The 26,307-nt window shown below is 41.0% G+C and overlaps 1 protein-coding gene across 3 annotated transcripts; it reads right to left on the minus strand.

Annotated features, from left to right (window-relative positions):
- Window positions 1-1,104: 1,104 nt before the first annotated feature.
- On the minus strand, window positions 1,105-26,307 carry ACSM4 (acyl-CoA synthetase medium chain family member 4). Of its 3 annotated transcripts, none has more exons than XM_039472172.2 (13): window positions 26,055-26,307; window positions 23,897-24,107; window positions 19,884-20,091; window positions 13,008-13,151; window positions 12,013-12,169; window positions 9,685-9,764; window positions 7,939-8,062; window positions 7,169-7,249; window positions 6,925-7,026; window positions 6,064-6,191; window positions 5,866-5,965; window positions 3,077-3,196; window positions 1,105-1,582 (listed from the first exon to the last, which is right to left on the minus strand). In XM_039472172.2, the coding sequence occupies exons 1-13, from the start codon at window positions 26,253-26,255 to the stop codon at window positions 1,496-1,498; spliced, it is 1,743 nt and encodes a 580-aa protein (XP_039328106.1). In that variant the 5' UTR covers window positions 26,256-26,307; the 3' UTR covers window positions 1,105-1,495. The 3 variants fall into 3 exon arrangements, with proteins under 3 accessions (XP_039328106.1, XP_039328107.1, XP_010331262.1); XM_039472173.2 differs by having other exon boundaries at window positions 6,103-6,191; window positions 26,055-26,305; XM_010332960.2 differs by lacking the exons at window positions 1,105-1,582; window positions 3,077-3,196 and adding an exon at window positions 4,410-5,127 and having other exon boundaries at window positions 26,055-26,305.

Here is a 26,307-nt window from a genome sequence, read left to right on the forward strand (position 1 = left end):
CGCACAAGTGGCTATGTTTATCTAATAGCTAGCAAACATCGGAATCTATTTTTATCCCCCTAGCTAGTGGTTTTGCTTGGTAAACCAGATTAGAAGGATTTGAGAGGGACAAAGAGAATAGGCAGGACCAACCTTCCATAGCTTTAGACATTTAGAATGTTAAGTCTCAATGAGGTTGAAATTACACTGAAAGGATTGATAAGAGGATTATTAAAATCATTCAGGTGAATAGGGAGGACAGGATTTTGGTGCCTTTTAGTTGGCTTTTATATTTATTTGTATTTGGTAAAGCTTGGTTGTTATCCAAGCTCTTCTTTCCCAGCTGTAAAATCCTGTGTTTGGTTGTAACCTGAACTCATTAAAAGACTTGTTTTCAGGTTATTAACTGTTTATTTTTACTGACATTTGAGTATGTTATTTGATCAATGATGAGTTTCCGGGCAGGAACTGAGTGCTTTTCTCCTGCTTTAGTTTTTACTTTAAAAAAAATTATGCCAGTTTTCAAAAAAACCCTGCAGTCTTGTGGTTTAGAAAACTTGTTTAGCTTTATACAGGAGTGTTAACTTTGTATTTTAATATATGTTTCTCCAAGGTTAAACATGGTTTTCAAATGTTATTTTTACTTGTATGTTGCTTTTGATATGGCCAGATCTCAAGTGTGTTTTTCATAGTTCCTGATAATTTCAGAAAAATAAAAATAAATTTGTTCCCTAAATATTGGTGTTTTGTACTTTTTCTTTCTTTTGGCCTCTTAGTAAATCTCTTGCTTTATGTGTATGTGTGTGTGTCAGGCACATACACACATATGCACACACATTATATATACATTATATATAATATATATTTTTATATATAAAATAAAAGATGTTTATATGTCAAATTATAAAAAATGTCATGGACATGATCCTAAAAAGAAAGATATATAAAATTTATTAATTACCCTTAAATAATTAATACTCCTAAATCCAAGTTTCAGATATTTAGTTAATTTGCTTCAAAATGAGGCACAATAACAGTACTTAATTTCACTAAATTCACTGACTAATTTTTGAATTATTTATATTCCTTATTTTAAGGTCTCAAAGTTTGGTCTCATAAAGATGTTAAGCAGAAGAAACTGTCTTGAACATTGTTCTTAGGATATGTCTTTATTTTGAATCAATTAGGCACAAGGTGAATGAAATACAGATTCATTGTGCATTTTCTTCTTCTAAGCAATCATTTGATTCCTTAGATTTTAAACATTACAAATCATCATCATTACCTTTGTCACTTTGGTCATTAAAACAATTTTTAGCCATATATTTTTAGGCTTTGATTTTTTACTTTTTTACTTTTAAATTTTTTAGCTAAGTAAAAAACAAAAACTCAACAGTTGAGTTTTCTATCAGGAAAGATCTTAAACATTTTAAGACAGTAGTCACTAAATTATCAGGAGCAATTACTAAGAGAGAGTAACGATATTACTAGGTAACCCTTTAGTTTTCATATCAAATTATGTTCGTCCCCATTCTTGGTCTCTTAAAACGTGGCGTTTGATTTTCCCAGTGACTGTCTTTGGGAGTTCCTGAACAAATTCCACCTAACGGACAGAAAAACGTTATGAGACACTTGATTCCATCCTTCCAACTGTCAGTGCAACAGGAGAGAGGTTGTATGAAACTCAGAATTTTTAAGTCGAGATTATCTTAGCCTAAGCTCATTGAGTTTCATGGACACCAGAAGCTGGTCTGTTTATATAAGACGGGTGACAGTGTAGCTCCATCTTCTGGGTTTTTAGTGCAAATTCACTTAAGTGCTTTGCCAGAAGAAAGTAATAATCCCTTTACTCCATTGCTTTCCCTTAGTTCAAACTAGTCCTAGGCCTCTACTGTTCCTGGAAAATGGAGACTACAGCTAAATACAAAAAGAACCCAGTTCTTCTCTTTTCAGAGCTGGATCCTGGAAATTTGGAGGAAGATTTTTTTTTAGGGATAATTTGCAATATATACAGTTTCCCCTTCCACTCTGATTTGACCATAAAAATCCTCTTTGTGTTCTCTCAAAATAAGACTACTATATTTTTAAATGCCCTCAAATAACCCTTCTGAAAGTCAAAGGTCACTGATTTAGTGAATTTAATGGAGAAAATGTGAGTCATTTTCAGGCTGAAATTAACTACTTTTTGACTGAAATGATGCTAAATGAAATAGAAATCTCATGCAGAGGATCAGTAAATATCAACCAATTCTACACTTAGAAGGAAATTACAGGACCATCTTCATGTCCTTATGTAGTATTGTTCTTAAATCCTTTCTGAAGGTTTCCGGACGGATTCCATAGTTTCTTTGCATACCATCTTCTTCTGAACATTAAATGAGGTCACTTGATACTTAAAGGCATGTACTTTGAATTTTTAGGGGTATTAGCGCTAAGAGTACTGAGATAGATGAATCAAGTGCTGTCCCTAAAAACAAGGCACTTGATACTTCTTTGCCACTGTGTTTTTCTTATACAGAATGGGACAAATTCATCCTAGAAAGATTCTTACTAGTGATTCGGTATTACAGAGTTGATTAAAGGTTCTGGTTTATAATTCATGTATATTGTTCTTTTATTTATTTATTTATTTATTTTTGAGACGGAGTTTCACTCTTATTACCCAGGCTGGAGTGCAATGGCACGATCTCGGCTCACCGCAACCTCTGCCTCCTGGGTTCAGGCAATTCTCCTGCCTCAGTCTCCTGAGTAGCTGGGATTACAGGCACGCGCCACCATGCCCAGCTAAATTTTTTGTATTTTTAGTAGAGACAGGGTTTCACCATGGTGACCAGGATGGTCTCGATCTCTTGACCTCGTAATCCACCCACCTCGGCCTCCCAAAGTGCTGGGATTACAGGTGTGAACCACCGCGCCCAGCCCATATTGTTCTAATATAAAACACTTTAAGGCAAAATTCTTAGAGTTAAACAATTTGAAAAGGTGTCTTTTACCTATATAATGAGCTACTGTAAAATCAAAAATCCAGTAAAATCTAATTCTAGCTTAGACCTTCATTTGGTAACATCCAAACTTAAATTTTGGGCAAAGTACTTGCCTTTCTTGGATATTTGTAAGGTGCAGTTAATTTTTTCACATGATCCTGAAGCTCAAGAGTTAATTTTTCTGGGTTGGAGGACTTAAAGGGTGCAGCTAAGACAACAAAAGCTTTCACCACCTGCAACAGAAAAGTAAATTTATCTAGCTCTGTTTGTTTTTCAGACACATCAAGGATTTGCAACCAATGCTGAACACAGGTGTTTACTATTTGTTAATAACAGTTTGTGTGATTACAAATGCCAGAGATTACCTCTGAACAAAGCTTGGATACAGTTACAAAGTGAGGGTTTTTTTTGTTTGTTTGTTTGTTTTTGTTTGTTTGTTTTAAGACAGAGTCTCACTCTGTCACCAGGCGCCAGGCTGGAGTGCAATGGCGCGATCTCGGCTCACTGCAACCTCCACCTCCCGGGTTCAAGCAATTCTCCTGCCTCAGCCTCCTGAGTAGCTGGGACTACAGGCACATGCCACCATGCCCAGCTAATTTTTGTATTTTTAGTAGAGACAGGGTTTCACCATGTTGGCCAGGAAGGTCTCGATCTCTTGACCTCATGATCCACCCACCTCGGCCTCCCAAAGTGCTGGGATCACAGGCTTGAGCCACTGCACCCAGCCCAAAGTGAGGTTTGGAGAATATTTTCAGGTAAATGGTTTATGAGTGTGAGGATTGCAGCAGTTCAAGAAAGCTAAGTTCTATTTACAGGTCACACATGAATTTAACATTTCAGTCAGACTGATCCTATTTATTATACAGGCAGTCCTTGGTTTATGGATGACCACTTCGTTAGAAACCTATACCATCAGAAGCACGTAGCAGGGGGACAAATGGAAGCTCCTAGAGAATACGTAGTTTCAAAGGAGTTTGGAGGGTCTCATTGGAGGAAGGACTGTATCCCGGAAGATCACATCTCAGGAAGGAGCTGAGTGTGGTGGCTTCCTATAACCCCAAGACTTTGGGAGGCCGAGTAGAAGGATAGCTTCAGCCCAGGAGTTTGAAACCAGCCTGGTCAACATAGTGAGACCCCATCTCTATAAAGACTTAAAAAAAAAAAATTAGCCAGGGTGCAGTGGTGCATACCTGCAGTACTAGCAACTCGAGAGCCTGAGGCAGAAGGATCGATTGAGCCCGGCAGTTTGGGAGGTTGCAGTGAGCTGTAACTGCATCACTGCGTTCCAGCCTGGGTGACAGAGCAAGTTTCCGTCTCAAACAGAACAGAACAAAACAAAACAAAAAACCAAAAGCTCTCAGGAAGGATTTATCTATCTCCTTGAGCTCATTTTCCGCATATGATTTGCTTCTCTTTGTAATACTGTTTGAAACCCACCAATCAGATAATTACGGAGATTAGTAAGCATACTTTATATTATTTATTGTTCATACGTTGATTCTAATTGGTGGTTACTTCTGTTCAGCTGAAATCGTTTATAATGGGAGAATAAGAACATGATGACAGGAAGAAACTATTTTGAGAACGAAATGGATGGAGAGTGGGGTGCGTGCGGGAGGTAAGGGTGTTGGGACTGACGGTGTCACTGCAGAGGCTCACAGGTGTGTGGGAGGGAGGTGAAATTTTGCCACGTGCTGTATTGCAGGAAACTTCCATGAGGAAAAACTTAGGAAAATAGGACTTCCTTCTAGAATTAGGCAATTACTGTCATTGCCAGAGTTCCCTTTTCTTAGGTCCTAAATAGGCATTTGGGAACCTGGCCACAATTTCCTTTTTTTCTTTTTTTTTTTTTTTTTTTTTGAGACGGAGTTTCGCTCTTGTTACCCAGGCTGGAGTGCAATGGCGCGATCTCGGCTCATCGCAACCTCCGCCTCCTGGGTTCAGGCAATTCTCCTGCCTCAGCCTCCCGAGTAGCTGGGATTACAGGCACGCGCCACCATGCCCAGCTAATGTTTTGTATTTTTAGTAGAGACGGGGTTTCACCATGTTGACTAGGATGGTCTCGATCTCTTGACCTCGTGATCCACCAGCCTCGGCCTCCAAAGTGCTGGGATTACAGGCGCGAGCCACCGCGCTCGGCCACAATTTTCTATTTGCCTTGTTTCTGTGGGAAAATGTATTCTCAGTTCCATGACAGTTTTTCATTCAGTGAAATCTGTGGCTTTTGCGTATGCAGTATCTGTTCCTCCTTTTTAGTAACTACTCTAATTTTCCTGTGGGTTATTCCCCTAACTTCTCTCTGGAGGGATTGACACCAACACCTGCTTCCAAGGTTAGACATATGACCCAAGTCTGAACGATCAGCATATACCAGTCTCTGAACCGCACTGGTTAGAGACGTGATCTAAGGTAGGCAAATGAAGTCTTGAGAGTTACTTGAAGCAATTGAAAAAAGAGCTGTATCCTTCCCTGAAGGGGTGGAGGGCTGCTAAGCCGTATACATCTGGAGTTGGTTACTATCAAGCAGGAAGAACCTGATTAAATGCAGCCATCATAAAGGACAGCAGAGCCAAAAGCAAAGAGAGGTTAAGTCTTGCTGACCTCACATGAACCCTTGGATGTGGCTGTACTTACATATTTGTCACTTACATGAGCCAAATGCCTTTTTTTTTTTTTTAACTTAAGGCAGTTTGAATTGTTTCTGTCACTTCCATCAAAAGAATTCTAATACCTCCCCTTTGGGATGTAACTTATTGTAAAGTTGGTTGCCTGATTTATATTTTGCCCAAATGCATGCCTCATAATGAGAATTAATAGATTGATCACTCTTGGTTCACCCTTTACGGTAGTCAAATGGACAGAAAATATGAAGTTGCTTCTTTAATTAATGGCATTCATCTACCTCTCCTCGGATTCGATCCGGACTGCTGACAACAGCTGATTCGGCAACAGCTGGGTGCTCAATGAGTGCGCTCTCCACTTCAAACGGCCCAATACGGTACCTGAAGAGGAAAAGAAGTTTTTGACCACCACATCCCCCAAGTAAGAGATCTCCCTCCCTGTCAAGTTGTTGCCTCTTCAGAGTGGCAAATGTACAAACCCAGAGGATATAATGACATCATCGGCTCTGCCAACAAACCAGAAATACCCATCGCTGTCCATCACTCCTCTGTCACCAGTGACGTAAAACTCTCCTCTTACTGTGGCAGCGGTTTTCTCTGGATTGTCCTAGGAAAGGAGGATGGCATTTGGGGATTAGTCTGGTCAGAACAGAGGTGGGTATGGCACTCATTAAGTGACTAGTACATGACACAGCCGACTTCTAAAGGAAATCAATTTTTTAAAAATCTTTCGAGACGGAGTCTCTCTGTGACGCCCAGGCTGGAGTGCAGTGGCTGACTGCAGCCTCGACCTCCCAGGCTCTAGTGATCCTCTCACCTCAGCCTCCTGAGCAGCTGGGACCACAGGCATGTGCCACCACACCTGGCTAATTGTATTATGTTTTTGTAGAGATGGGGTCTCACTATGTTGCCCAGGCTGGTCTTGAACTCTTGGGGTCACGGCACCCTCCCACCTCAGCCTCCCAAAGTGCTACAGTTACAACCATGAGCCACTGTGCCTGGCTGGAAATTAAAGTTTTATAAAAGATAGTTCATAATATAAAATACAAAAGGCCCTCAAGAGTATAATAAAAAGCTCCTCTTCTACCTCTAGCACCCCCCCAACTGTACACCCATTCCGGCCTGCCCAGCTTTCCTTTCTGACGCTAACCGCTGAAACAGTTTCTTACATTTGGAATTTCATCTTTACAGTACTCTTGGGCGATACATGACAGTGTCCCCATTTTACAGTTGATGGAAGATTTTGTTGCTGGCCTAAGGTTACATAGCAAGTCATGGTGGAAATGAAATTCGAACCCAAGTCTGTATCGAGTCATGACTAGCACTTCCTATCCTCATACCACATATTCAGAGAAGAAACAGAAGGGCCGTGTAGACTTTAGTCTGAGGGCAATTTCCCCTTCTTTGCCGGGTGGTAGAACATTGCCATTTTCATCTATAATCTAGAATGAAAGAAACAATTGATGCTCTTAAAATTTCTTTTCACAAAATGAAAGCAGACTGTGAATAATCACACAATGAACAGCAGAAAACGAAAACATTCTTTCTTCTTTATTGAAGTGGTCAGATATTTTCCCAACCTACCTGGACATCATAGGGCAGCATTCTTTTCCCCATTGAACCTGGTTTAATTTCTTGGCCTTTCTGATTGGCACAAATGACTCCCTGTTGAGAGGACAAGCTTTGTGTAAGTACACAAAAGTTTATTTTCTGAAACTATATTATGGCAATGAAACTTAAGATTTGATTTTGACTGATTTTCCCGGTAGGCAGGCACACCTTCTGAAATATATTATTTGAGACCAGCAGTTCTCAAACTTGGGTGTGCATTAGAATCAAATTTGAGATTCTGGAGCATTGTTGAAACACAGCTTGTTGGGCCTTATCCCAGAGTTTCTGATTCATTAGGTATGAAGTGGGGTCTAAGAATTTGGCATTTCTGCCAAATCTACCTAGATGATGTTGATGTTGCTTGGTTTGAGGACCACACTCTGAAAACCACTCCTCAGACTCCATTAAGTGTTCTTTGGAATCAATCCCCCATGGACGCTCTCAGAGGATTCTTCCCGGCACAGTGGAAAGATGAGCTGCTCAGTTCTGAACCTCACACATCCCTAACACCTCTGAGATTCTCCTGCATGAGGGGGAGGCAGGAATGATGGAATAATCATCCTTCCCCTTCAGCAAAACCTAACTGAGTGATCTGCCATTTTGGTAACTACTGGCAAGGTGAGATATACTGGGAAAGTCTATAAAAATCCAGAGTGGAGTGGAGTCACTTCAGGGGCTCAGTTGACAATCCTGGGGCAGAAAGGCCGCCGTATATATTAAACATAAATGCCCTTTAGATATACCACTTCTGTCTGTCCGTAGCCTTCATACAGCTCCAGTCCAGTTTGCGCCCTCCACTGCTCCAGCACCTCGGGGTTGAGTGGCTCCCCTCCCGTCATGCAGCGCCGCAGGCTCTTGAATTTGTATCTGAAGAGACAGAGTTGCATGGGGTCTTTTCAAGAGGAACGAGGGCTTTCACTGCAAGATAACTAGGACATGCAAGCAGCAAGCATAGCAACCAGGAGAGGCAAGTCTTAGGAAAGTTCATTCAACCGATACTTGTTGAACAACTACTGTATTGCCAGATGTCGTTCTGGACATAGGAGGGGCACACTAGAGATTATTACGAAAACTCCTGACAGCTTACATTTTAACAGGTGGAGGAGAACTTAGCTATTAAAGATGTAAAAAGGCAGGGGAAAATGCTAGTAATGATACTAAGTGCTTATTATGAGCCACATGATAGAACAGCTAATACTGATGAAACAGTTGTATATTGTGAGAGCTTTGCAAGCATTCTTAGAATCCTCTCAACCCCTATTTACACACGAGGACACTGAGGGTCAGAGAGGTTAAAGAACTTGCCCAAAGACTTCCACGTAATTGAGGACTGAGCTGATACTCATGATGTTCTGTACCAGGCTCCTCCCACTTGTCAGGGTGATCCCACCAAGCATGTCACTTACGTGAAATTCTCACCGCAGCCTTATGAGGGGACTCTTAAGCCAGTCTTATAGATGGAGTTGGTGGAGGCTTAGCAAGATTGAGTGTCCAAGGCCACACTATTAGTAAGTGAAGCAGGGTCCTGCCTATTTGACTTTGGAGCTTAGCTTTTAGCCACCAGCCTTACTGGATATAGGTGGAAAAGTCTGGAATAGCCTGCATCTGAGACACGGAGATATGGCCAAATGGGCCAGAGGGTATAGGTAGAATACAAATCATATGCATTCAAAATAATCACTGAGTAGTCCCTGAATTACTCTTGAAACGTGAGCGAGATGCTCTCGTTTTAAAAGCCATGACATAGGAACAAAGGAGTTGACACTGACTAGGAAAAGAGAAGATTCACATTTGCTTTATTTGTCTCGCATAGCGCTTTCCCCTCGGGCAACCACACTTTGGTGGCAAAAGAGGATGGGCAAGCCTGCACTACTTAAAGTGCTCCTCTCTTCCTTTCCTTCCTCACGTACTGAGTTTGAATTAAACAAATATACAGTGAGGCTCTACTGGATGTTCATAGGGTTTGGCTAAATTGAATTTGAACTTCAAGTCCTATATACACCTTATTAGCTTTTCTTCAAAGGAGTATAAATGTGCTTTGCTTTCTTTCTTTTTTGAGGGCTGGTTCTAAATGACAATGTTTCCAAAAGAGTAGAACTAAGGACAAATTTTTTGAGTGACGGTTCTGGGACTATAGAGGTCTGGTTGTCCTTGGAAAAACGTCCAGTTGTCCTAGAGGATATTCCAGTGGTTCTTAGACTAGGGGACAGTTTTGCCCCCCAGGAGACATTAGGCAGTGCCTAGGGACATTTTTGGTTTTCAGAAATGGGGAGGAGGAGGTGCTGCTGGCATCGAATAGCGTCTTGGGATGCTGCTCAATATTCTATAATGCATGCGACAGTCCCCCAGGGACAGAATTATTCAGTTCAAAATATCAGTAGTGGTAAGACTAAGGAAAGCCTGGGCTACCCTGTGCTGAAAAAGGAAGATTTGTAATGCTGGATGGTAGCTATTGTTTGTAGTTCAAACAGAGATTTCTGCCCAAGTACCTCTTAAGGTCTTTTTGCACAAGCATCCGGTACGCGGTCGGAGGACTGCACAGGGTCGTGATGGGGTAAGTGGTGAGTGTCTGGATGATGAAGAAAGACACGGATGTCAGAAGTGGTCCATCAAAGGCCATGACTAGAGCGGACAGCTACACCCTATCATTCTCTTCCATTAATATATGCCCGTCCCATGGTCACTACTAGGAATAAGAAAACAAATATTGATTACTCATCACTAGTGACTGTATATCTGTTGGGAATTTCCAATTACTGGAAAGAGTGTATATATATATATATATATATATATATATATATATATATATATTAATATTACAGTAATAGGCCCACACAATCTAACTCAACGAGTGAATTGCTGAATTTGAGAAACCCAAAGTATGAACTGGTTTATTCTCCCTCAGGGCTACAGATTACCTTGTATAGTGTAATCTTGTAACTGCCCATGTATTGATGGACAGTATTGATATGGATGTATAAGCTAACCTACTGGGACCTTTCCAGCTCCATTCCTATAAAGTATGTCAGTCTTTTTGAGTAAGTTGAATAAATGTAGAAATAAGCAGTTTTTAGGCCTTAATTTTAAAAAGTTTGCTGAACTCATTACGTCTCCAACTTCTTAAATAAGATATGGCCCAGGCATCTGAAATCTAGAAAAATACCAATGTTTTAGAGCTCCTCCTTCCGGAGAAGTTCTAACTACGTGCCTTAATGTATTGACAAATTTGTATTAAACTTAAGTAATTTGGGAGAAGGCTCTCAAAATGTGTCTGGGCTATCTGGATTGTCATAGATAAAGAATCACATTTGATCTGCAAGTAAGCATTTCTCTCATGTGTATCTGCTCCATAGATTCTAATTATTTTTATAAAGTATAATGTATATATCTAAGAATAGTATAAATCTATAAAGGTTTTTTATAACACTTAAAATACACACATGATTTTCGTAAAATAAAAATATTCTTATTTTACACACGTGGGTTTTGAAACTGCAAAGTTAACTTACCAACTTCAGGGCACTTTGTAAACCTGATGTGGAGATCTCAGTTCTTACGTTAGTGTACTTAACTTTGTGTTACGTTAAGGCCTTTAAACCAGGGGTCCCCAACCCACCGGACAGACTAAATTCTGTTTGTAGCCTATTAGGAACTGGGCCACAAAGCAGGAGGTGAGTGGCCGGGTGTATTTATAGCCACTCCCCCGTTGTCTGCATTACCACCTGAGCCCCGCCTCCTGTCAGGTCAGTGGTGGCACTAGATTCTCATAGGAGCACGAACCCTATTGTGAACTGTGCATGAGGGATCTAGGTTGTGGCTCCTTAAGAGAATCTAATGCCTGATGATCTGTCACTGTCTCCCATCACCCCCAGATGGGACTGTCCGGTGGCAGGAAAACAAATTCAGGGCTTCCACCCATTCCACATTATGGTGACTTGTATAATTATTTCATTAGACATTACAATTTAATCATAATATAAATAAAGCACACAAGAAATGTAATGCACTTGAATCATCCTGAAATTATCTCCCTGCTCCCCACAGTCCCTGGAAAAATTGTCATCCATGAAACCAGTCCCTGGCACCAAAAATGTTGCAGACTGCTGCCTTAAACCATCTTGTCAGACCAGTTAGCAAAAGAACAGGTGAATAGCTTTTATTCACACCCAGGTATAATTTGTACGTAACAATACATATTTTGTTAAACTTAATAAATTTGTCATGGTTGAAAAATAATTGGCCTGAATCACATTTTTCCAAAGGCTAAAGAAATTGGAGTTATCTGATATCTCAGTCTAGCTCTCCCTGGTTGAGAAGGCAGGGCATGCATGCTTGGTTTCCAGAAGAGTATTGGGTTCTGAGAATTAACTAAATGAGAAGCATAGGCTGGGCGAGTATAAGAGGAGCTGCTCTGGGAGAAAGATACCCCCACCTTTAATCTTCACTCCACTCGAGATTTCTGGTTTATCAGCTATTATCTTTGTTTCATTGAATCAGAAATGAAATATTCGTTTAGACTTCAGACTTCTAATCTGTTATTTGGAACCAGATTCTTACGTAGCTACAGCTTTAGCAACAATAGCAAATCCTGAGCTACGTGAAGCACACGTCTGGATTTCCTGCCTGAGAGTGTTGCAGTTGTGACCCCTCCGTTCCGTCAAACACATCTCAAAAGTCAGTTTCCTGGAGATTTTGCTTCTTATAAAGAAATGATTTCCAGAAGCCCAAGAAGCCTTGTATTCTGGGAATCATTTCTTTGTGATTTCATGGGAGATGAGGAGCTCTAAAGATCTATCTAGCTGGAGGACACGACTTACATCTAAGAAGGTGTCAGTGTCAAACTGTACCATCTGGTGCACAAAAACACAGGCTCCATAAAGCCAGGAAGAAAACACACTGCCAATGGCGGCCTTGATCCAACCTGTGTCAGACACATTCCATATGATATCTGAGGACTTCAAATCCAGCCAATACCTAAATGATATGAAGAAGCAACAATACAGACCAAAAATAAACAAAACAACAATTAAAAACAAAAGCAAACAAGCTCGTATCTTTCAGTGGTGACCTCGCCCCTAAAACTTAAGGGCTACAGAGAAGGGTCAAGAGAAGTCCCAGGCAAGGTAACAGATTCTACCTCTACTCTTCTTAAGGGTATTTTCAGAATCCCAGGGGGTCTGAGAGCACAGTGGGAGTCTGGGTTTGGCATGATGCTTTTAGTTTGTCCATTGATGCGACAAATACTTGTTAAGTCAAAATGTGCTAGGCACTGTGCTACAGCAGTGAGCAAGGTAGACCAAATATCTGCTCTTATTTTAGGGCGACAGATAGTGAATAAATATACAATAAAGGGAATTAAGTATATTAATAAATGCCATTATTTCAAATAGCGTGAATACTATGAGGAAAACAAAATATACAATAAAGGGAATTAAGTATATTAATAAATGCCATTATTTCAAATAGCATGAATACTATGAGGAAAACAAAATCGGGTGATGTGACAGTTGTAGGACAGCCTCTCTTTTAGGAAGGCTTTTCTGAGTAGGGCTTCCTGGCAACGTGGAAAGGAAGCCAGACACGCTGTGAAGGGATTGAATTAAGGTTGGTTCTTAAGCACTTGCTTGCTCAGCTGGTTAGATGGTGCCATTTACTGAGCTAGGTTGGGCAGGGCCAGCAAGAGTTCCGTTTTGTAGCCATTATGTGGGCAATATCTTACAGCAATGAAAGGAGACGTATCAGTTAGTTGGATACACATATTGGCAGCTTTGTGGGGGAGCTTTCCAAAAACAAACTGAATTGCCTTCCCTACCTTCCACAGAGGGTGGACCCAATGCTGAGGCTGCTCTGAGAGTGCTGGGCCATTTTAGGAGAGCCTGTGGTCCCGCTGGTGAAATAAATGGCCATTGGTTCTTCACTTCCTGTTTCCACACAGCTGTGTTCTTCAGAGGCGAGTCTGCAAAATATGGACCCCAAGTTGGTGATGGAAGACAGCAGACCAGATTAACTCTGATATTTCTTCTGCTTGCTGCATATGCCCTCTTGTTACCAGAAGATAGTTAACAGAACTGAACCTAATCCAAAGCTTTCCTGAACGTAACTCCTCCAGAAATCTTAGCGGGACTTTGAAGATCAGTGCTAAGACTGAACAGCCCAGTTTTTCTTTTTTTTAAGCTTTAGCTCCCTGTAGGGTAAAGAAATAGCCAAGATCACTTTCCATATTAATAACAAAACAGATGCATTTTACGTATGGTAACATTTTTTCCCCAAGTGCTTTCTTAAAAAAAGAAAATCTGTGAGTTTTTAAAAATCAGCATTGAATCTTCGTAAACTGCTATTAATGTTTCAGGAGTTTTCATTATTTAAAGGAAGATCTTTTGGCATTTGAGTCGAAGTTTTAAATAATTTTTGTTCAGTATCTTTGATATCTGTGGCACGCGCAGCTAGTTGCTTACCAAATAGCTGTCTCCTTCCGCCTTGCACTTATAGAAATGACTTTGTTCAGGTATCAGGCAATCAAGTGCTTCAGGGGAGACTGTCCCCATATAGCTCCTAAGGGCAAATCTTGATTAATCTAAGCCAGTCACACTCATTCCTTTAGTTTGAGATTGGGCACATGACGCAGTCATGGACAATGAGATGTAAGGCTTTCATGGAATGTATTTCCTTGCTCTACAAAGAGTCATGAGGAAGAGATGTGCCTTCTTCCTGGCCCATTCTGTTTTATGACCTTTGATATTGTACAAGTACAGGATGTCTGGAGCTACCCTGGCCATGTTGGGTTTCTGCTGAGGGTGGCGTGATAGGAAGATGAATGAATCTGGGTCCATGTTAATTTCATTGACCCACTGAATTCACTAAACTGTTAACAATCTCTGTGTAAGATTGTCTGCAAAGATAATTCCACGATTCCTTCCATCCCTGTACAAAAATTCTTAGATATTGTATCAGTTATCCATCACTGAGTAACAAATCGTCTTGTATGCCATTCCCTCATTGCAAGGCAGAGCCTGTGTCCTGTCTGTTTGGATATGGGGTGGTCTCATGACTTACTTGCATTAATACACTGTGGTACAAGTTCTGGGACTTCTCAGCCTAGGTCTCAAGAGGCTTCATACTTTTCACTTACCTTGCTGGCCAACTTAGCCAGCACATAAAGATGTTTAGACTGTCCTGCTGGAGAGAGAGTCTTATGTGCAGGAAAACTGAGGTGCTTCAGCTGGCAGCCAGCCTGATTTGAAGGTGTACCCGCCTTGGATACTCGAGCCCCAGTCAGGCTGATGTGGAACAGAGACCCGCTGCCTCTGCTGAGCCCTATGCAAATTTGCGACCCATGGAATCATGAGCAAATAAAATGACTGCTGTTTGCACCACTAATTGCTGGGATGGTTTGTTACTCAGTGATGGATAACTGGTATAGTATCTGAGAATTTTTGAGACAGGTGTATCATATTTTTATTTTTATTTTATTTGTTTATTTTTTGAGATGGAGTCTCACTCTGTCACCCAGGCTGGAGTGCAGTGTCTTGATCTTGGCTCACTACAACCTCCACCTCCCAGGTTCAAGCAATTCTCCTGCTTCAGCCTCTCAAGTAGCTGGGACTACAGGCAATGCACCACCACACCCGGCTAATTTTTATATTTTCAGTAGAGACGGGATTTCACCGTGTTGGCCAGAATGGTCTCGAACTCCTGTAATCAGGTGATCTACCCACCTCAGCCTCCCAAAGTGCTAGGATTACAGGCATGAGCCACCACACCTGTCTGGTGTATCATATTTTTAATTTCTCTGGTTGAAGAGAACAGAGATAAGGATGCTGCTTTAATTCATCTTGATGTTGAATGAGTGACATTGTCATTGAAACAGTAAAAACAGGGAGGATTTCTTTTTTCTTTTTTGAGACAGAGTTTTACTCTGTCACCCAAGCTGGACTGCAGTGGCATAATCTCAGCTCACTGCAACCTCCACTTCCCAGGTTCAAGCAATCCTCTCTTCTCAGTCTTCCTAGTAGCTTGGACTACAGGTATGTGCCATGCCCAGCTCATTTTTGTATTTTTAGTAGAAATGGAGTTTCACCATGTTGGCCAGGCTGGTCTCGAACTCCTGACCTCATGTGATCTGCCTTGAGGATCACTCGGGATCCCACAGTGCTGGGAATACAGGTATGAGCTACTGTGCCTGGCCAACAGTAAGGATTATTTAAAAATAGTTTCATAAAAGATTAGCATGGTTTTCTTGATAACTTGCTTCCTCCCCTTAAAATATAAAAAGATAATTCATTCAACTATATTTTCTTTTCAATATATACATAAAGTAAAGTTGACATGTGTTGGGCTAGAGAGGGGCGTTTCTTCACAGAATCTAATACCTTGTGGGGAGACTTCTTATGTTTAAACATTTCTCAATCCAGTTTGGAAACCTTTTCATAGAAGGCATCTATCTATCTATCTATCTATCTATCTATCTATCTATCCATCTATCTTTCATCTATTCATCCATCCATCTACCTACCTACCTATCTACTTATCTATCCTTCATCTATCCAGCCATCTGTCTATCTTTCTAAAAGAAAAAATACCAGTCTGTGAGTGACAAGATTTTCAAGCCGTGATTCCATTATCTGACTTCCTTTCCTTGCATACCCGAGTTCTGAGTTATGTCTTTCCAGATTTCAGAACTAATTATATAGTAATAACTTCCAGATTTGTATCTTTGCCTCCTGTCCCCGAGACTCATGTATCTACTACCTGCTGGACATCTGAATCTTCAGAGACCCTTCAATCTCGATGTCCAACTCTAAACTTACTGTTAACCTCATCTACTGGCTCTTTCTCCAGCTGATGGTACCCACCCACCAAATGCCTAAGCTAAAAGCACCTCAGCCTTGACTCCTTCTTCCTTCATCTTCCACATCCAACACTCTCTAAGTCCCGCTCGTTCTTTAGTTTGTTTCCTTTCCTTCCTCTATTCATCAGAGCTCAGATTTAGATTTTTATTATCTCTCCCCTAGATTAGGCTCTAAGATGTTCTCTCTGATTCCAGTTTCTTCCCCCTCAAACTCATCCTGTATATATCTGCCAGATAAATCCATTTAAAATCCAAACCTGAACTTGGAACTTCCTGCTTAAAAACCCCCCAAGGCAGCCGGGCGAGGTGGCTCACGCCTGTAATCCCAACACTTTGGGAGGCCGAGGCGGGTGGATCACGAGGTCAAGAGATCGAGACCATCCTGGTCAACATGGTGAAACCCCGTCTCTACTAAAAATACAAAAAATTAGCTGGGCATGGTGGCGCGTGCCTGTAATCCCAGCTACTCAGGAGGCTGAGGCGGGAGAATTGCCTGAACCCAGGAGGTGGAGGCTGCGGTGAGCTGAGATCGTGCCATTGCACTCCAGCCTGGGTGACAAGAGTGAAACTCCGTCTCAAAAAAACAAAACAAAACAAAAAAAACACCCACCGAGGGTCAAGTTTAAGATTTAGCATGGCATATGAGATCTCCCATAATCTGGCCTCTGTTTGCTCCTCCAGCCTTCACTCTGACTCTTTATTTTGTTCTCCAGCTAAACCAAACTGCTTGTAATCCATTCCCTGCACATCTTAGGGTTTTTTTGGTTTTTTGGTTTGTGGTGTTTTTTTTTTGTTGTTGTTTTTTTTGTTTGTTTGTTTCTGCTTCCATATCTTTGGTTATGCTGTTCCTGTGCCTGGAACACCATCTTGACCCCCTCAGGATCAGAATCCAGAGTCCTGGACCCACAGGACAAGGTCCTTTGTACTGGACAGAAAAAGAGAACTATCAGGCTGGCTTGTAACTGTGACCTTTTCCCCCATCCCATTGTGAATATTCTGGAAAGTGTTAATGGCCTTCTATACTTGGGAGGCAGAAGGAGGGCAAGAAGCCTTAAAATGAACTTCTTGAATAGAAGATCAGCTCTAACAATGTCAAATTAGCCCACATTATTGCTGTGTGTGCCAACTGTTGGCAATGAGACATTTAGATTTTAGAGAAACAGTCCATGGCCTTTTTGGAGTTATGACACTCCAAAGTCATTGGTTTAAAATGAGGATTTTTTTCCCATCTTGAAAACCGCTCCCAAAGTGTGCAAATTTCCATTTGAAATCCACATGAATTTAAAGTGCTTTATCTGTTGTAAATTTTGGGGCCCCTTTAAAGTTTCTTGGGGACTCAACAGATTATGGCAAAGTTGTTTAGGACAGGAGTCTCTGCAGTGGAAGTGCTTGCTGCTCGGAGAGTGCACAAGGTAACTGGCATAGAGAAGAAAAAAGAATTGCAAATGAAAAAAAAATTTTTTTAGACAGGGTCTCTGTCACTCAGGCTAGATCTCGGGTGATCTAATTGTTGTTTTACTCATCCTCTAAAATTTTTATTTTTGGAATTTGTACAATGCACAAAAGGCCATGGATATAATTTATAAATAAATACATGTATTGGAGGATATGTTAAAAAGTATTGTATTGTTTCACTCGTCCTCTAAAATTTTTATTTTGGGATGTGTATAATGCACAAAAGTACAAGTATGTCATTTATAAATAAATACATGTATTGGAGGGTATGTTAAAAAGTATTTTACTAATAAAGATGGGTAAACCATTACCTTAGGAATCACTACACTATTGAATGACTTTGTTGACTTGAGATTAATAATAAGAATGACAGCAGTTATAATTACTGTGATCTTTATAATTACTCTGTGCCAGGCATTAAGCTAAGAATTTTACATGTTTTATCACATTTGATCCTCTATAACCCCATGAGGTAGATACTATCATTATCTCCATTTTACACATAAGATAAAGAGTTTCAGCAATGTTATTTAACGTATCCAAGGTTACACAGCTTAAAAAAGACACAGGCAATATTCACTGGTGTGGCCCTTGGGAAAGAATTTTGGGATTGGCCAATAGTATTTGGTTGATGTTAATTAGTAGGATAAAATGTCATTCTAACAAAGAAAACTACTCTATTATTCAGTGGGGTTTACATGTCTTCTCTTTCTATAAACTTCTCTGAAAGAATTTTTTTTTAACATAAGCTATTCAACACCTCTCTGAAGGATAATGCCATTAATTAACATTTTACTCATTTTTTACAGCTTAAAAAACACCTTCTCACACATTCACTGAATTTATCCTCAAAACCACACTTGAGATATGTACAGTATAACTACCCTCATTTTACATAGAAGGAAAACCGCAGTTGTGATCTCTTTTGTTCATTCGTTTATAAATATTAAGTACCATTTATGTGTTAGAAACTAGAGATAGACCACCCAAAGTCTCTGTTTTCTTACAATGTATGGTTTAGTGCAGAGGTTGCCAAATTTTTTCTGTAAAGGGACAGATAGCAAGTATCTCAGGTTTTGTAGGCCACACAGTTTCTGTTGTAACTACTCCACTCTGCTGTTGTTACATAGACAACATGTAAATAAATGAACATGCATGCATTCCAATAAAACTATTTAGAGAAACAGAGCCGGGTGTCGTGGCTCACGCTTGTAATCCCAGCACTTTGAAAGGCTGAGGTGGGCAGATCACTTCAAGGTCAGCAGTTCAAGACCAGTCTGACCAACAGGATGAAACTCCCTCTCTAGTAAAAATTAAAAAGTCAGCCAGACATAGTGGCAGGCGCCTTTCAATCCCAGCTATTCAGGAAGGTGAGGTAGGAGGATCACTTGGACCCGAAGGCAGAGGTGGCAGTGAGCTGAGATCACACCACTGCACTCCAGCCTGGGTGACAAAGTTAGACCCTGTCTCCAAAGAAAGAGAGAGAGAGAAACAAACAAACAAACAACAACGAAGGTGGCAGGCCGGATTTGGCCTGTGGGCCTGAATTTGCCAAACCCTACTCTAGAGGAGAAAAAAAGACTCTATATAAGGGAGTGGATGACTGGACATGATAATTCAGATGGCGGTGAGTGATACGAAGAAAACAGGAGGAGGATGTAACGAGTGGCTTGTAGTTCTATTCTAGGGAGTGCGGTCAAGGAAAGCTTCACTTAGGCTAAAATATTTGAGTCAAAATGTGACAAGAAGGAGCCACTCATGAAAAGGAATAAGAACACTCCAGGCAGAAGAAGCAGCAGGTGGCGAGTGAGGTGGGGCATGTTCGAGGAAGAAAAGGGAGCATGGTGGGAGATGTGGTCCAGGTTTAAGCAGGGGCCAACCCACACTGGGTACTCATGGTAGACCACAGAAGAAAGCAGGGGGATGGAGGCAGAGCGACAGCCCTTTCTTCTGTCCTTAAATCCATTTATTAGGTAATACTTTTCTTTTTCTTTCTTTTTTTTTTTTTTTTTTGAAACTCGGCTCACTACAAACTCTGCCTCCCAAGTTCAAGCGATTCTCACGCCTCTGCCTCCTGAGTCGTTAGGATTATAAGCGTGTACCACCACACGCAGATAATTTTTGTGTTTTTAGTAGAGATGGAGTTTCACCATTTTGGCCAGGCTGGTCTTGAACTTCTGGCCTCGTGTGATCCACCCACCTCAGCCTCCCAAAGTGCTGGGATTACAGGTGTGAGCCACCATACCTGGCTATTAGATAATTTTCTGAATAAGAGACCAGATCAACTCACAGCGTTCCTGAATCCTTGGAGGCAAAGAGATTCCAAGATGTAGCTAGAATTTGTGTTGTTGCTGGCAGTGTAGATTGGCTGGGAAAAATACTCACTGAAATAACTCCTGGAAGCTGAGCCACCCATTCCGGGTTTGTGAAGACACCAGGAGTTTTGTCTTAAGGTCAGGACACTCCAATGCGATGGACTCCACAGCTGGGGCCACCTCGTCGCTGGCCACAATGCACTTGGCCCTGGATACTCGCAGCCGGTAGAGGATATCTTTGGCTGTCAGCTGGATTGTTCCTGGCATAAAGACGATCCCTGGGAAGGACAAGAGGGCCCTGCACTGAACAGAACTGCTGTTCATTTAGTAAGCCTTGCCCTGTGGAAGACCTGGGCTTTGTGCCTCGGTGAGGAGAAACATCAGAATCCATCCTTCAGCTACCTCTGCCTTGATCTCCAAGGATATTGCACAGGACCCTGATCCCTGAGAGATCCCTTAGAGCTTCAGAGTTTGACAGACCATGGGTCTGATCCTGGCCTTGCAATTTACCAGCTTTGTGACCTTGATCTCTCTGTGCCTTTCTTTCCTTATCTGTAAAATGGGAAGAATAATAATAAGTGTCTGTAATATAGCAGACATTATAATGGTGGGCTGTTATTATGTAACATTTTAACATCACATTTAAATCATTATGTTCCACTTAAATGGCACTTTACAATTTATAACACATTTCATGAGCACTGTCTTATCCAATCTTCTAAAGCAATGGTCTCCTGCCAGGTGTGGTGGCTCACACCTTTAATCCCAGGACTTTGGGAGGCGAGGTCATTAGATTGCTTGATCAACCTCAGGTGTTCAAGACCAATTCAGGCAACATGGCAAAACCCCGTCTGTACCAAAAATACAAAAATTAGCCAGGTGAGGTGGTACATGCTTATAGTCCCAGCTACTCAGGAGGCCTAGGCAGGAGAATCACTTGAACCCTGGAGACAGAGGTGGCAGTGAGCTGAGATCATAACATTGTACTCTAGCCTGGGTGACAGAATGAGACTCTGTCTCAAACAAACAAACAAAAGAAAAAAACAGTGGTTTCCAAAGTGAGTTTTTCGACAATCCATTGGGACTAAAAAAAGAAAATATAATTATAAAAAATTATTGGCTGGGCATGGTGGCTCACACCTATAATCCCAGTGCATTGGGCGGCCAAGGTGGGAGGGTCGCTTGAGCCCAGGAGTTTGAGACCAGCCTGGGCAACATAGTGAGACCCCCATCTCTGCTTAACTTTTAAAATAATATTAAAAATTCTACAGAATTAGAAATTGAGAAACTAAAATTCTTTAAATGCTTTGATCTCATTTGTGTATGTTTCATAATATGCATAACATGTTAGTGCAGTAGGACCACATAAGTAGCTATACCCAGATGGGAAGATGTGTATCTTAAATATTTTTATTGATAGATGCCTAGAGACTACTGTTTTAAGCAACCCTGGTAGGTCTGTGTCCACGTGGTGTGTGTCCATTGATGGAATATGAGATTTGATCATACCTGGTGAGTGCCAGGGCCAGCCCTCAACTCTATGGATCCTAGTGGTCTGGCATCATCAAGGTTTGCCTAGACTATTTGGCAATGTTTAGTTTATCTCACCTCCTCATGTCATTCTAAACACTGGCTGGAGATCTCTGATTTAAAAGTACCGGTTCATTCTGAGAAAAACATACATGGCCAAATTAGATGAAAGAGACAGGTAGTTTGTACTTTCTGAAGTGATTTATTGAAAAGAGGAAGTGGAGTGTATATAAAGTATTACAGATAACCACTACTCTTTATTGAGCATTTATTATGTGCCTGATATCTCCCTTGAAATTAAACCCACTACATTAATAATAACTTGCCCAAGGGTCACAAAGTCATTAAGTGGCAAAGGATTGAAAAGATTCAAAGATACATTTCCCAGACTCCCAAGATGTGCGCTATAAGCCAAACTACGTATTTCTTGGTGAGTTCCCTGAAGTTTGCTAGATACAAAAATGTGGAGTTGAATTGCTAGGAAGGAGACTTTATTTTACGAATGTATTTCAAAAGCTTTTAAATATCATCCCTTCTTGAGAAAGTGAATAAATGTATAAGGATAAGGAAGTTGATTAAGAAAACACCTTAGAGTATTCAGTCCATATAAAAATACAAGATGATTTATTTTACAAACCACTTGTTCTCAGTGATTGCAAATAATTAATACCTTTGGTAGACTGATGATGAATGTACTCAATGCATAGACCTCTAGCTTCAGGATTGGGGGAAGTTTTCTTCTAGTGGATTTCAGATAGCAAATATCTTAAGTTTTACTGTATACACTTCACAGCAAAAAACAAAGTATTTTGCTATGTGGTATTGTACAATTTCGATACTCTCACAGAAGATTTAATAATTCTGACTTAGAGAATATAATCTTACCTGCTTGATTTACATTTAATTTAGGGTTTGTGTTAACCATTCAGCTTGTGTGTTTGGTTTTCATTATTATTTTATAAATTCCATAACTTATGCTAAGCAATATTATGTATTTTTTATAACAAGCCACCTTTAATCTACTTTCAACCCACAATTGGTTTTTTGCAAGTTTTTTTAGTGAATGCCAAAAGAATTTTATATAAACAAATTCTATATAATGCTGTTTTTATTTAACATTGGCAGTAAGAACATTTTCAACAGCATTATGAAATCCTTGTAATTATCATATTAGAGGTATTTCAAGTTGAGATGCCATAATTTAATCACTTATACACACCCACCTCCACTAAATTCAGTCTCATCTATTATTGTTTAGTCATTTCTCCTTAGTTGTTTTTAAATTTTTATTAGTATTAACATTGCAATAGACATCTTTGTGTTTTTTATAGTATTCTATCCTTTGATATTCTTATTTATTTTTAATTGACTTATAAACATTTTTGTCATGTTTTAGAGCAGGGATTGGAAAACTTTTTCAATAAAGGGCCAGATAGCAAATATTTTAGGCTTTGTGGGCCATAGTGTCGACAACTAAATGAAGATTTCTGCTGTGGTAAAACAAAGAGAACCATAGACAGTACATAAATAAACGAGCATGACTGTATTCCATTAGAACTGCCTACATAAACAGGTGCCCGACCAACATGCCATGGTTTGCTAACTCCTGTCCTAGAGTGGAAAAAATTCTGTTGGGATTTTTATTTGGGGTAAATTATAAATTACTGCTTTGAGAGAACGTGTGTCATTGATTACTTTAGTCAGTCTGAAAAAAAGGCAGAGATTTTTCAACTGGGATCTGCCAATCATATTCTTATAAATCCTGGTGCTCTAAAATACTTTTTCTTCTTGTATTTTTTTTTATTAGGGAGAATCCAAGTATATTCAGAGAAGTAAATTTTGGATCATCTGGATGAACACGTCCTAGATAATCCAGCACTGCAAAATGACGTTGGTACCCAAATTTGCTTTCATAGAGCTTTGTTTTTAAATCCTAGTTGCACAGCATTCTAGCTGTGACTGAATAGAATATCATAATTATGACTTTTGGCAAGCTTCTTATTAATTTTTTTGTTTTTATTTTTATTTTTTTAGACAGTGTCTTGCACTGTTGCCCAGGCGGGAGTGCAATGGTACGATCTCAGTTCACTGCACCCTCCACCTCCCATGTTACACGCGATTCTCCTGCCTCAGCCTCTCAAGTAGCTGGGATCACAGGAGCACACCGTCACACCTGGCTAATCTTTTGTATTTTTAGTAGAGACAGGGTTTCACCATGTTGGTCGGACTGATCTCGAACTCCTGACCTCGTGATCTGCCTCCCTAGGCCTCCCAAAATGCTGGGATTACAGGCATGAGCCACCATGCCGGACCAACCTTGGCAAGCTTCTTAACCTGAGCCTTGGTGTCCTCTTCTGCAAAATGGTTATTCCACGAATACCTCCCTCTTAATATTATTGGTATTATCGTCACATCATGATTGTCCTACCTCTTCTTTTTTTTTTTTTGGCCTTCTGTACGCTTAGCTTTAATCAGACCTAACATTTCAGAAAACCCTTGAGTTTCAGTCTCTACGTTTCTGCATGATTCAGAATGTTCAATATTGGCACTGACCTGTCCGTATGCAAGCCACATTTAACAGCCACCACTCAGGGACTCGGGGCAGAATCAAGGCCACACGGTCTCCTCTCTGCAGGCCACAGGGCTTGGTGAGCACGTTGGCAGCTTTTCGGGACAAGGAACTCAGTTCTCTGAAGCTCCATTTCACCTCATCCCCTTTGTCGTTCACCCACCACAGGGCGGGGTTCACCGGTCTCTCCCCTGTCTGACCGGGAACACATGGGAAAGAGAGGGGTAGGTTAACATGACTGATTACCGTTCCATGGGGCATCTGCTGTGTCTCCCCTTTGGCACCGGTTCTGGTGCATTCTACTAACAGCACCCTGACTTTGTCTTTGAGGGAACTGCTCCTTTCCTATTGAACACAGCCTCGAAAAGAGAATTCCTCAGATGCTTTTACCCTTCCCTGAGCAGTGGGTGGGCATTTGACCAAAGTTGGACCAATCAGACCATCTCTCTCTGGACTTTTTGGTTTTCTGAGAGGAATCAAAAGACAGAAAATGGTTGGTCCGAAACTTGCCTAGGGATTATTGGTGCTTATGCATCCCCAGAGAGCTGTTCTGGTTCCTGTCCTCATTGAGATGGGCCCTCCAGCTTCCAGACCAATTTTGTGAGCTCTCCCATTTTCCTTGAATGAATTCCTTTCTTGCTTAAATTAGATTCTGTCCCATCCAAATAACTTTGATGGATCTACTAAGTTTGATTGGGAACCAGACATCTCTTGGTACCCAAAGGCTGAGGTGTGGTTTTCACAAATCACAAGGAGCAGGGTCAAGCGAGGCATCGATTGATTGACTTCTAGGGGAAACTTCTTCCCCATCATTCTACAACATGAGTCATCCGTACTGCAAAACCTCTTTGCCTTATGTATTACCTGGAAAAAAACCTGTTTCCCCTTCATTCCCCTATCTAGAATGCTGCTTTTCTCTTCTCTGGCTGGCAAACACCTAAAAGCCCTGTTGACATGTCAGTTTGTCTGTGAGCTTTTCTCAGCCTTCTCTGTGTTTCCCCACTGACTTCTCCGGTTCCTTCATCATTGTGCTCATACTGCAGATGACTCCAATTTATTATATGACAGGTGCGTGTCTTCCCTGTGGACGTCACCTCTGTAGAGACCAGGGACTCCAGTTATGTTCTTTCGGTCCTGTGTGACCTTGGATAAGTAGCTTTTCTGAGGTCAAGTTCCTTGTCTGTAAACCTCCCAGGTTGTGATGGGGATTTGGTGAAATAATATAGGTCAGTATTTCTCAATCTTTAGTCATTGAACTATCACTGTTTCTGCCAGAGCTGTCTGCACCTGCCCTATTCTTTACATTGACTCACTTTTTACTTGTAAACATTTACTTAGGAAGGAATATACATTTAATCAGCACCATTATTGAACCATTATTAACACTTGCTAAAAACAGGTTATTGAAAAATAATATGCTAAAAACAAAACTATGCCATTAAATTTTATCTGGAGATGATTAGCTTCTACCTGTGGTCTTTATTCAAGAGAATGTTTAGCAAGTGTTAAGTGTTAAAGACCCAGTGGCTTTCAAGAAAGCCTTTCCCTCTGTGTTTAACAGGAAGAATGATTCAATATTATTTAATACCCTGTCTGTCTAGTACCTAACATTGGTTTCTTTAGCGCATTTTGATAAGCACTGCTAGGTTAAGTGTTTAGCTCGGTGCCTGGCATGGGGTGAGGGTCAGTCCACAGAGACCTTGTCCTGAGGCTGCACTGCAAACATTGCATAAGGGCTGCTTGCTTTACTCCTATCAACCTCTGCTTCTCTCCTAACTACTCCAGTCGTAACTGTATTCATAAAACCAAAACTCAATTTACTACTTTTTGGATAAGCCCATGACGAGCTTGAAAACAAAATGCTGTTGCGTGGGGCTTGCAGAAAAGAGACGGAAAAGAGGCGTAACTCTGTGAGGAGCCACCGCAGAGATCAGGGACAGAGGAGGCTCCAGAGCCAGCTGGCCCTATGTGGCTGAGGATCTAAGATCTTCCCTGGGGAGAGGGGAGGGAAATTGGAAAACAAAGAAAACCAAGAGGGTGGAAGAGTGCATTGAAATTGAGAGGTAGACCACAGAACAAGGAAATGGCAGGCTGAGAGGTAAGGGGACACCAGGAATCTACTGGAAGCCCATCATCTTATACCTTCTCCTTTTGGGACCACTGTTCCAGCACATCTGCAGCAAAGTTAAAGTTTTTAGGTAACGACCTCTCACAGCGATGGATGGCTTCAAAGTCAGTGAGAGTCAGAGGTGTCCAAAGCTGGTGATGTTTGTGAAGGTGCCGGCCAGGTGGCTTGGTGAGCCGGATTAATCTAAATGTCTGGTAGCAGAAAATATTCTTCATGGTTCCCAAAGGACTTTGTGCCCTGCTTACGGACACAGAAGTACTACAGCCT

The sequence above is a fragment of the Saimiri boliviensis genome, chromosome 7, assembly GCF_048565385.1.
Source record: "Saimiri boliviensis isolate mSaiBol1 chromosome 7, mSaiBol1.pri, whole genome shotgun sequence".
NCBI lineage: Eukaryota > Metazoa > Chordata > Mammalia > Primates > Cebidae > Saimiri > Saimiri boliviensis.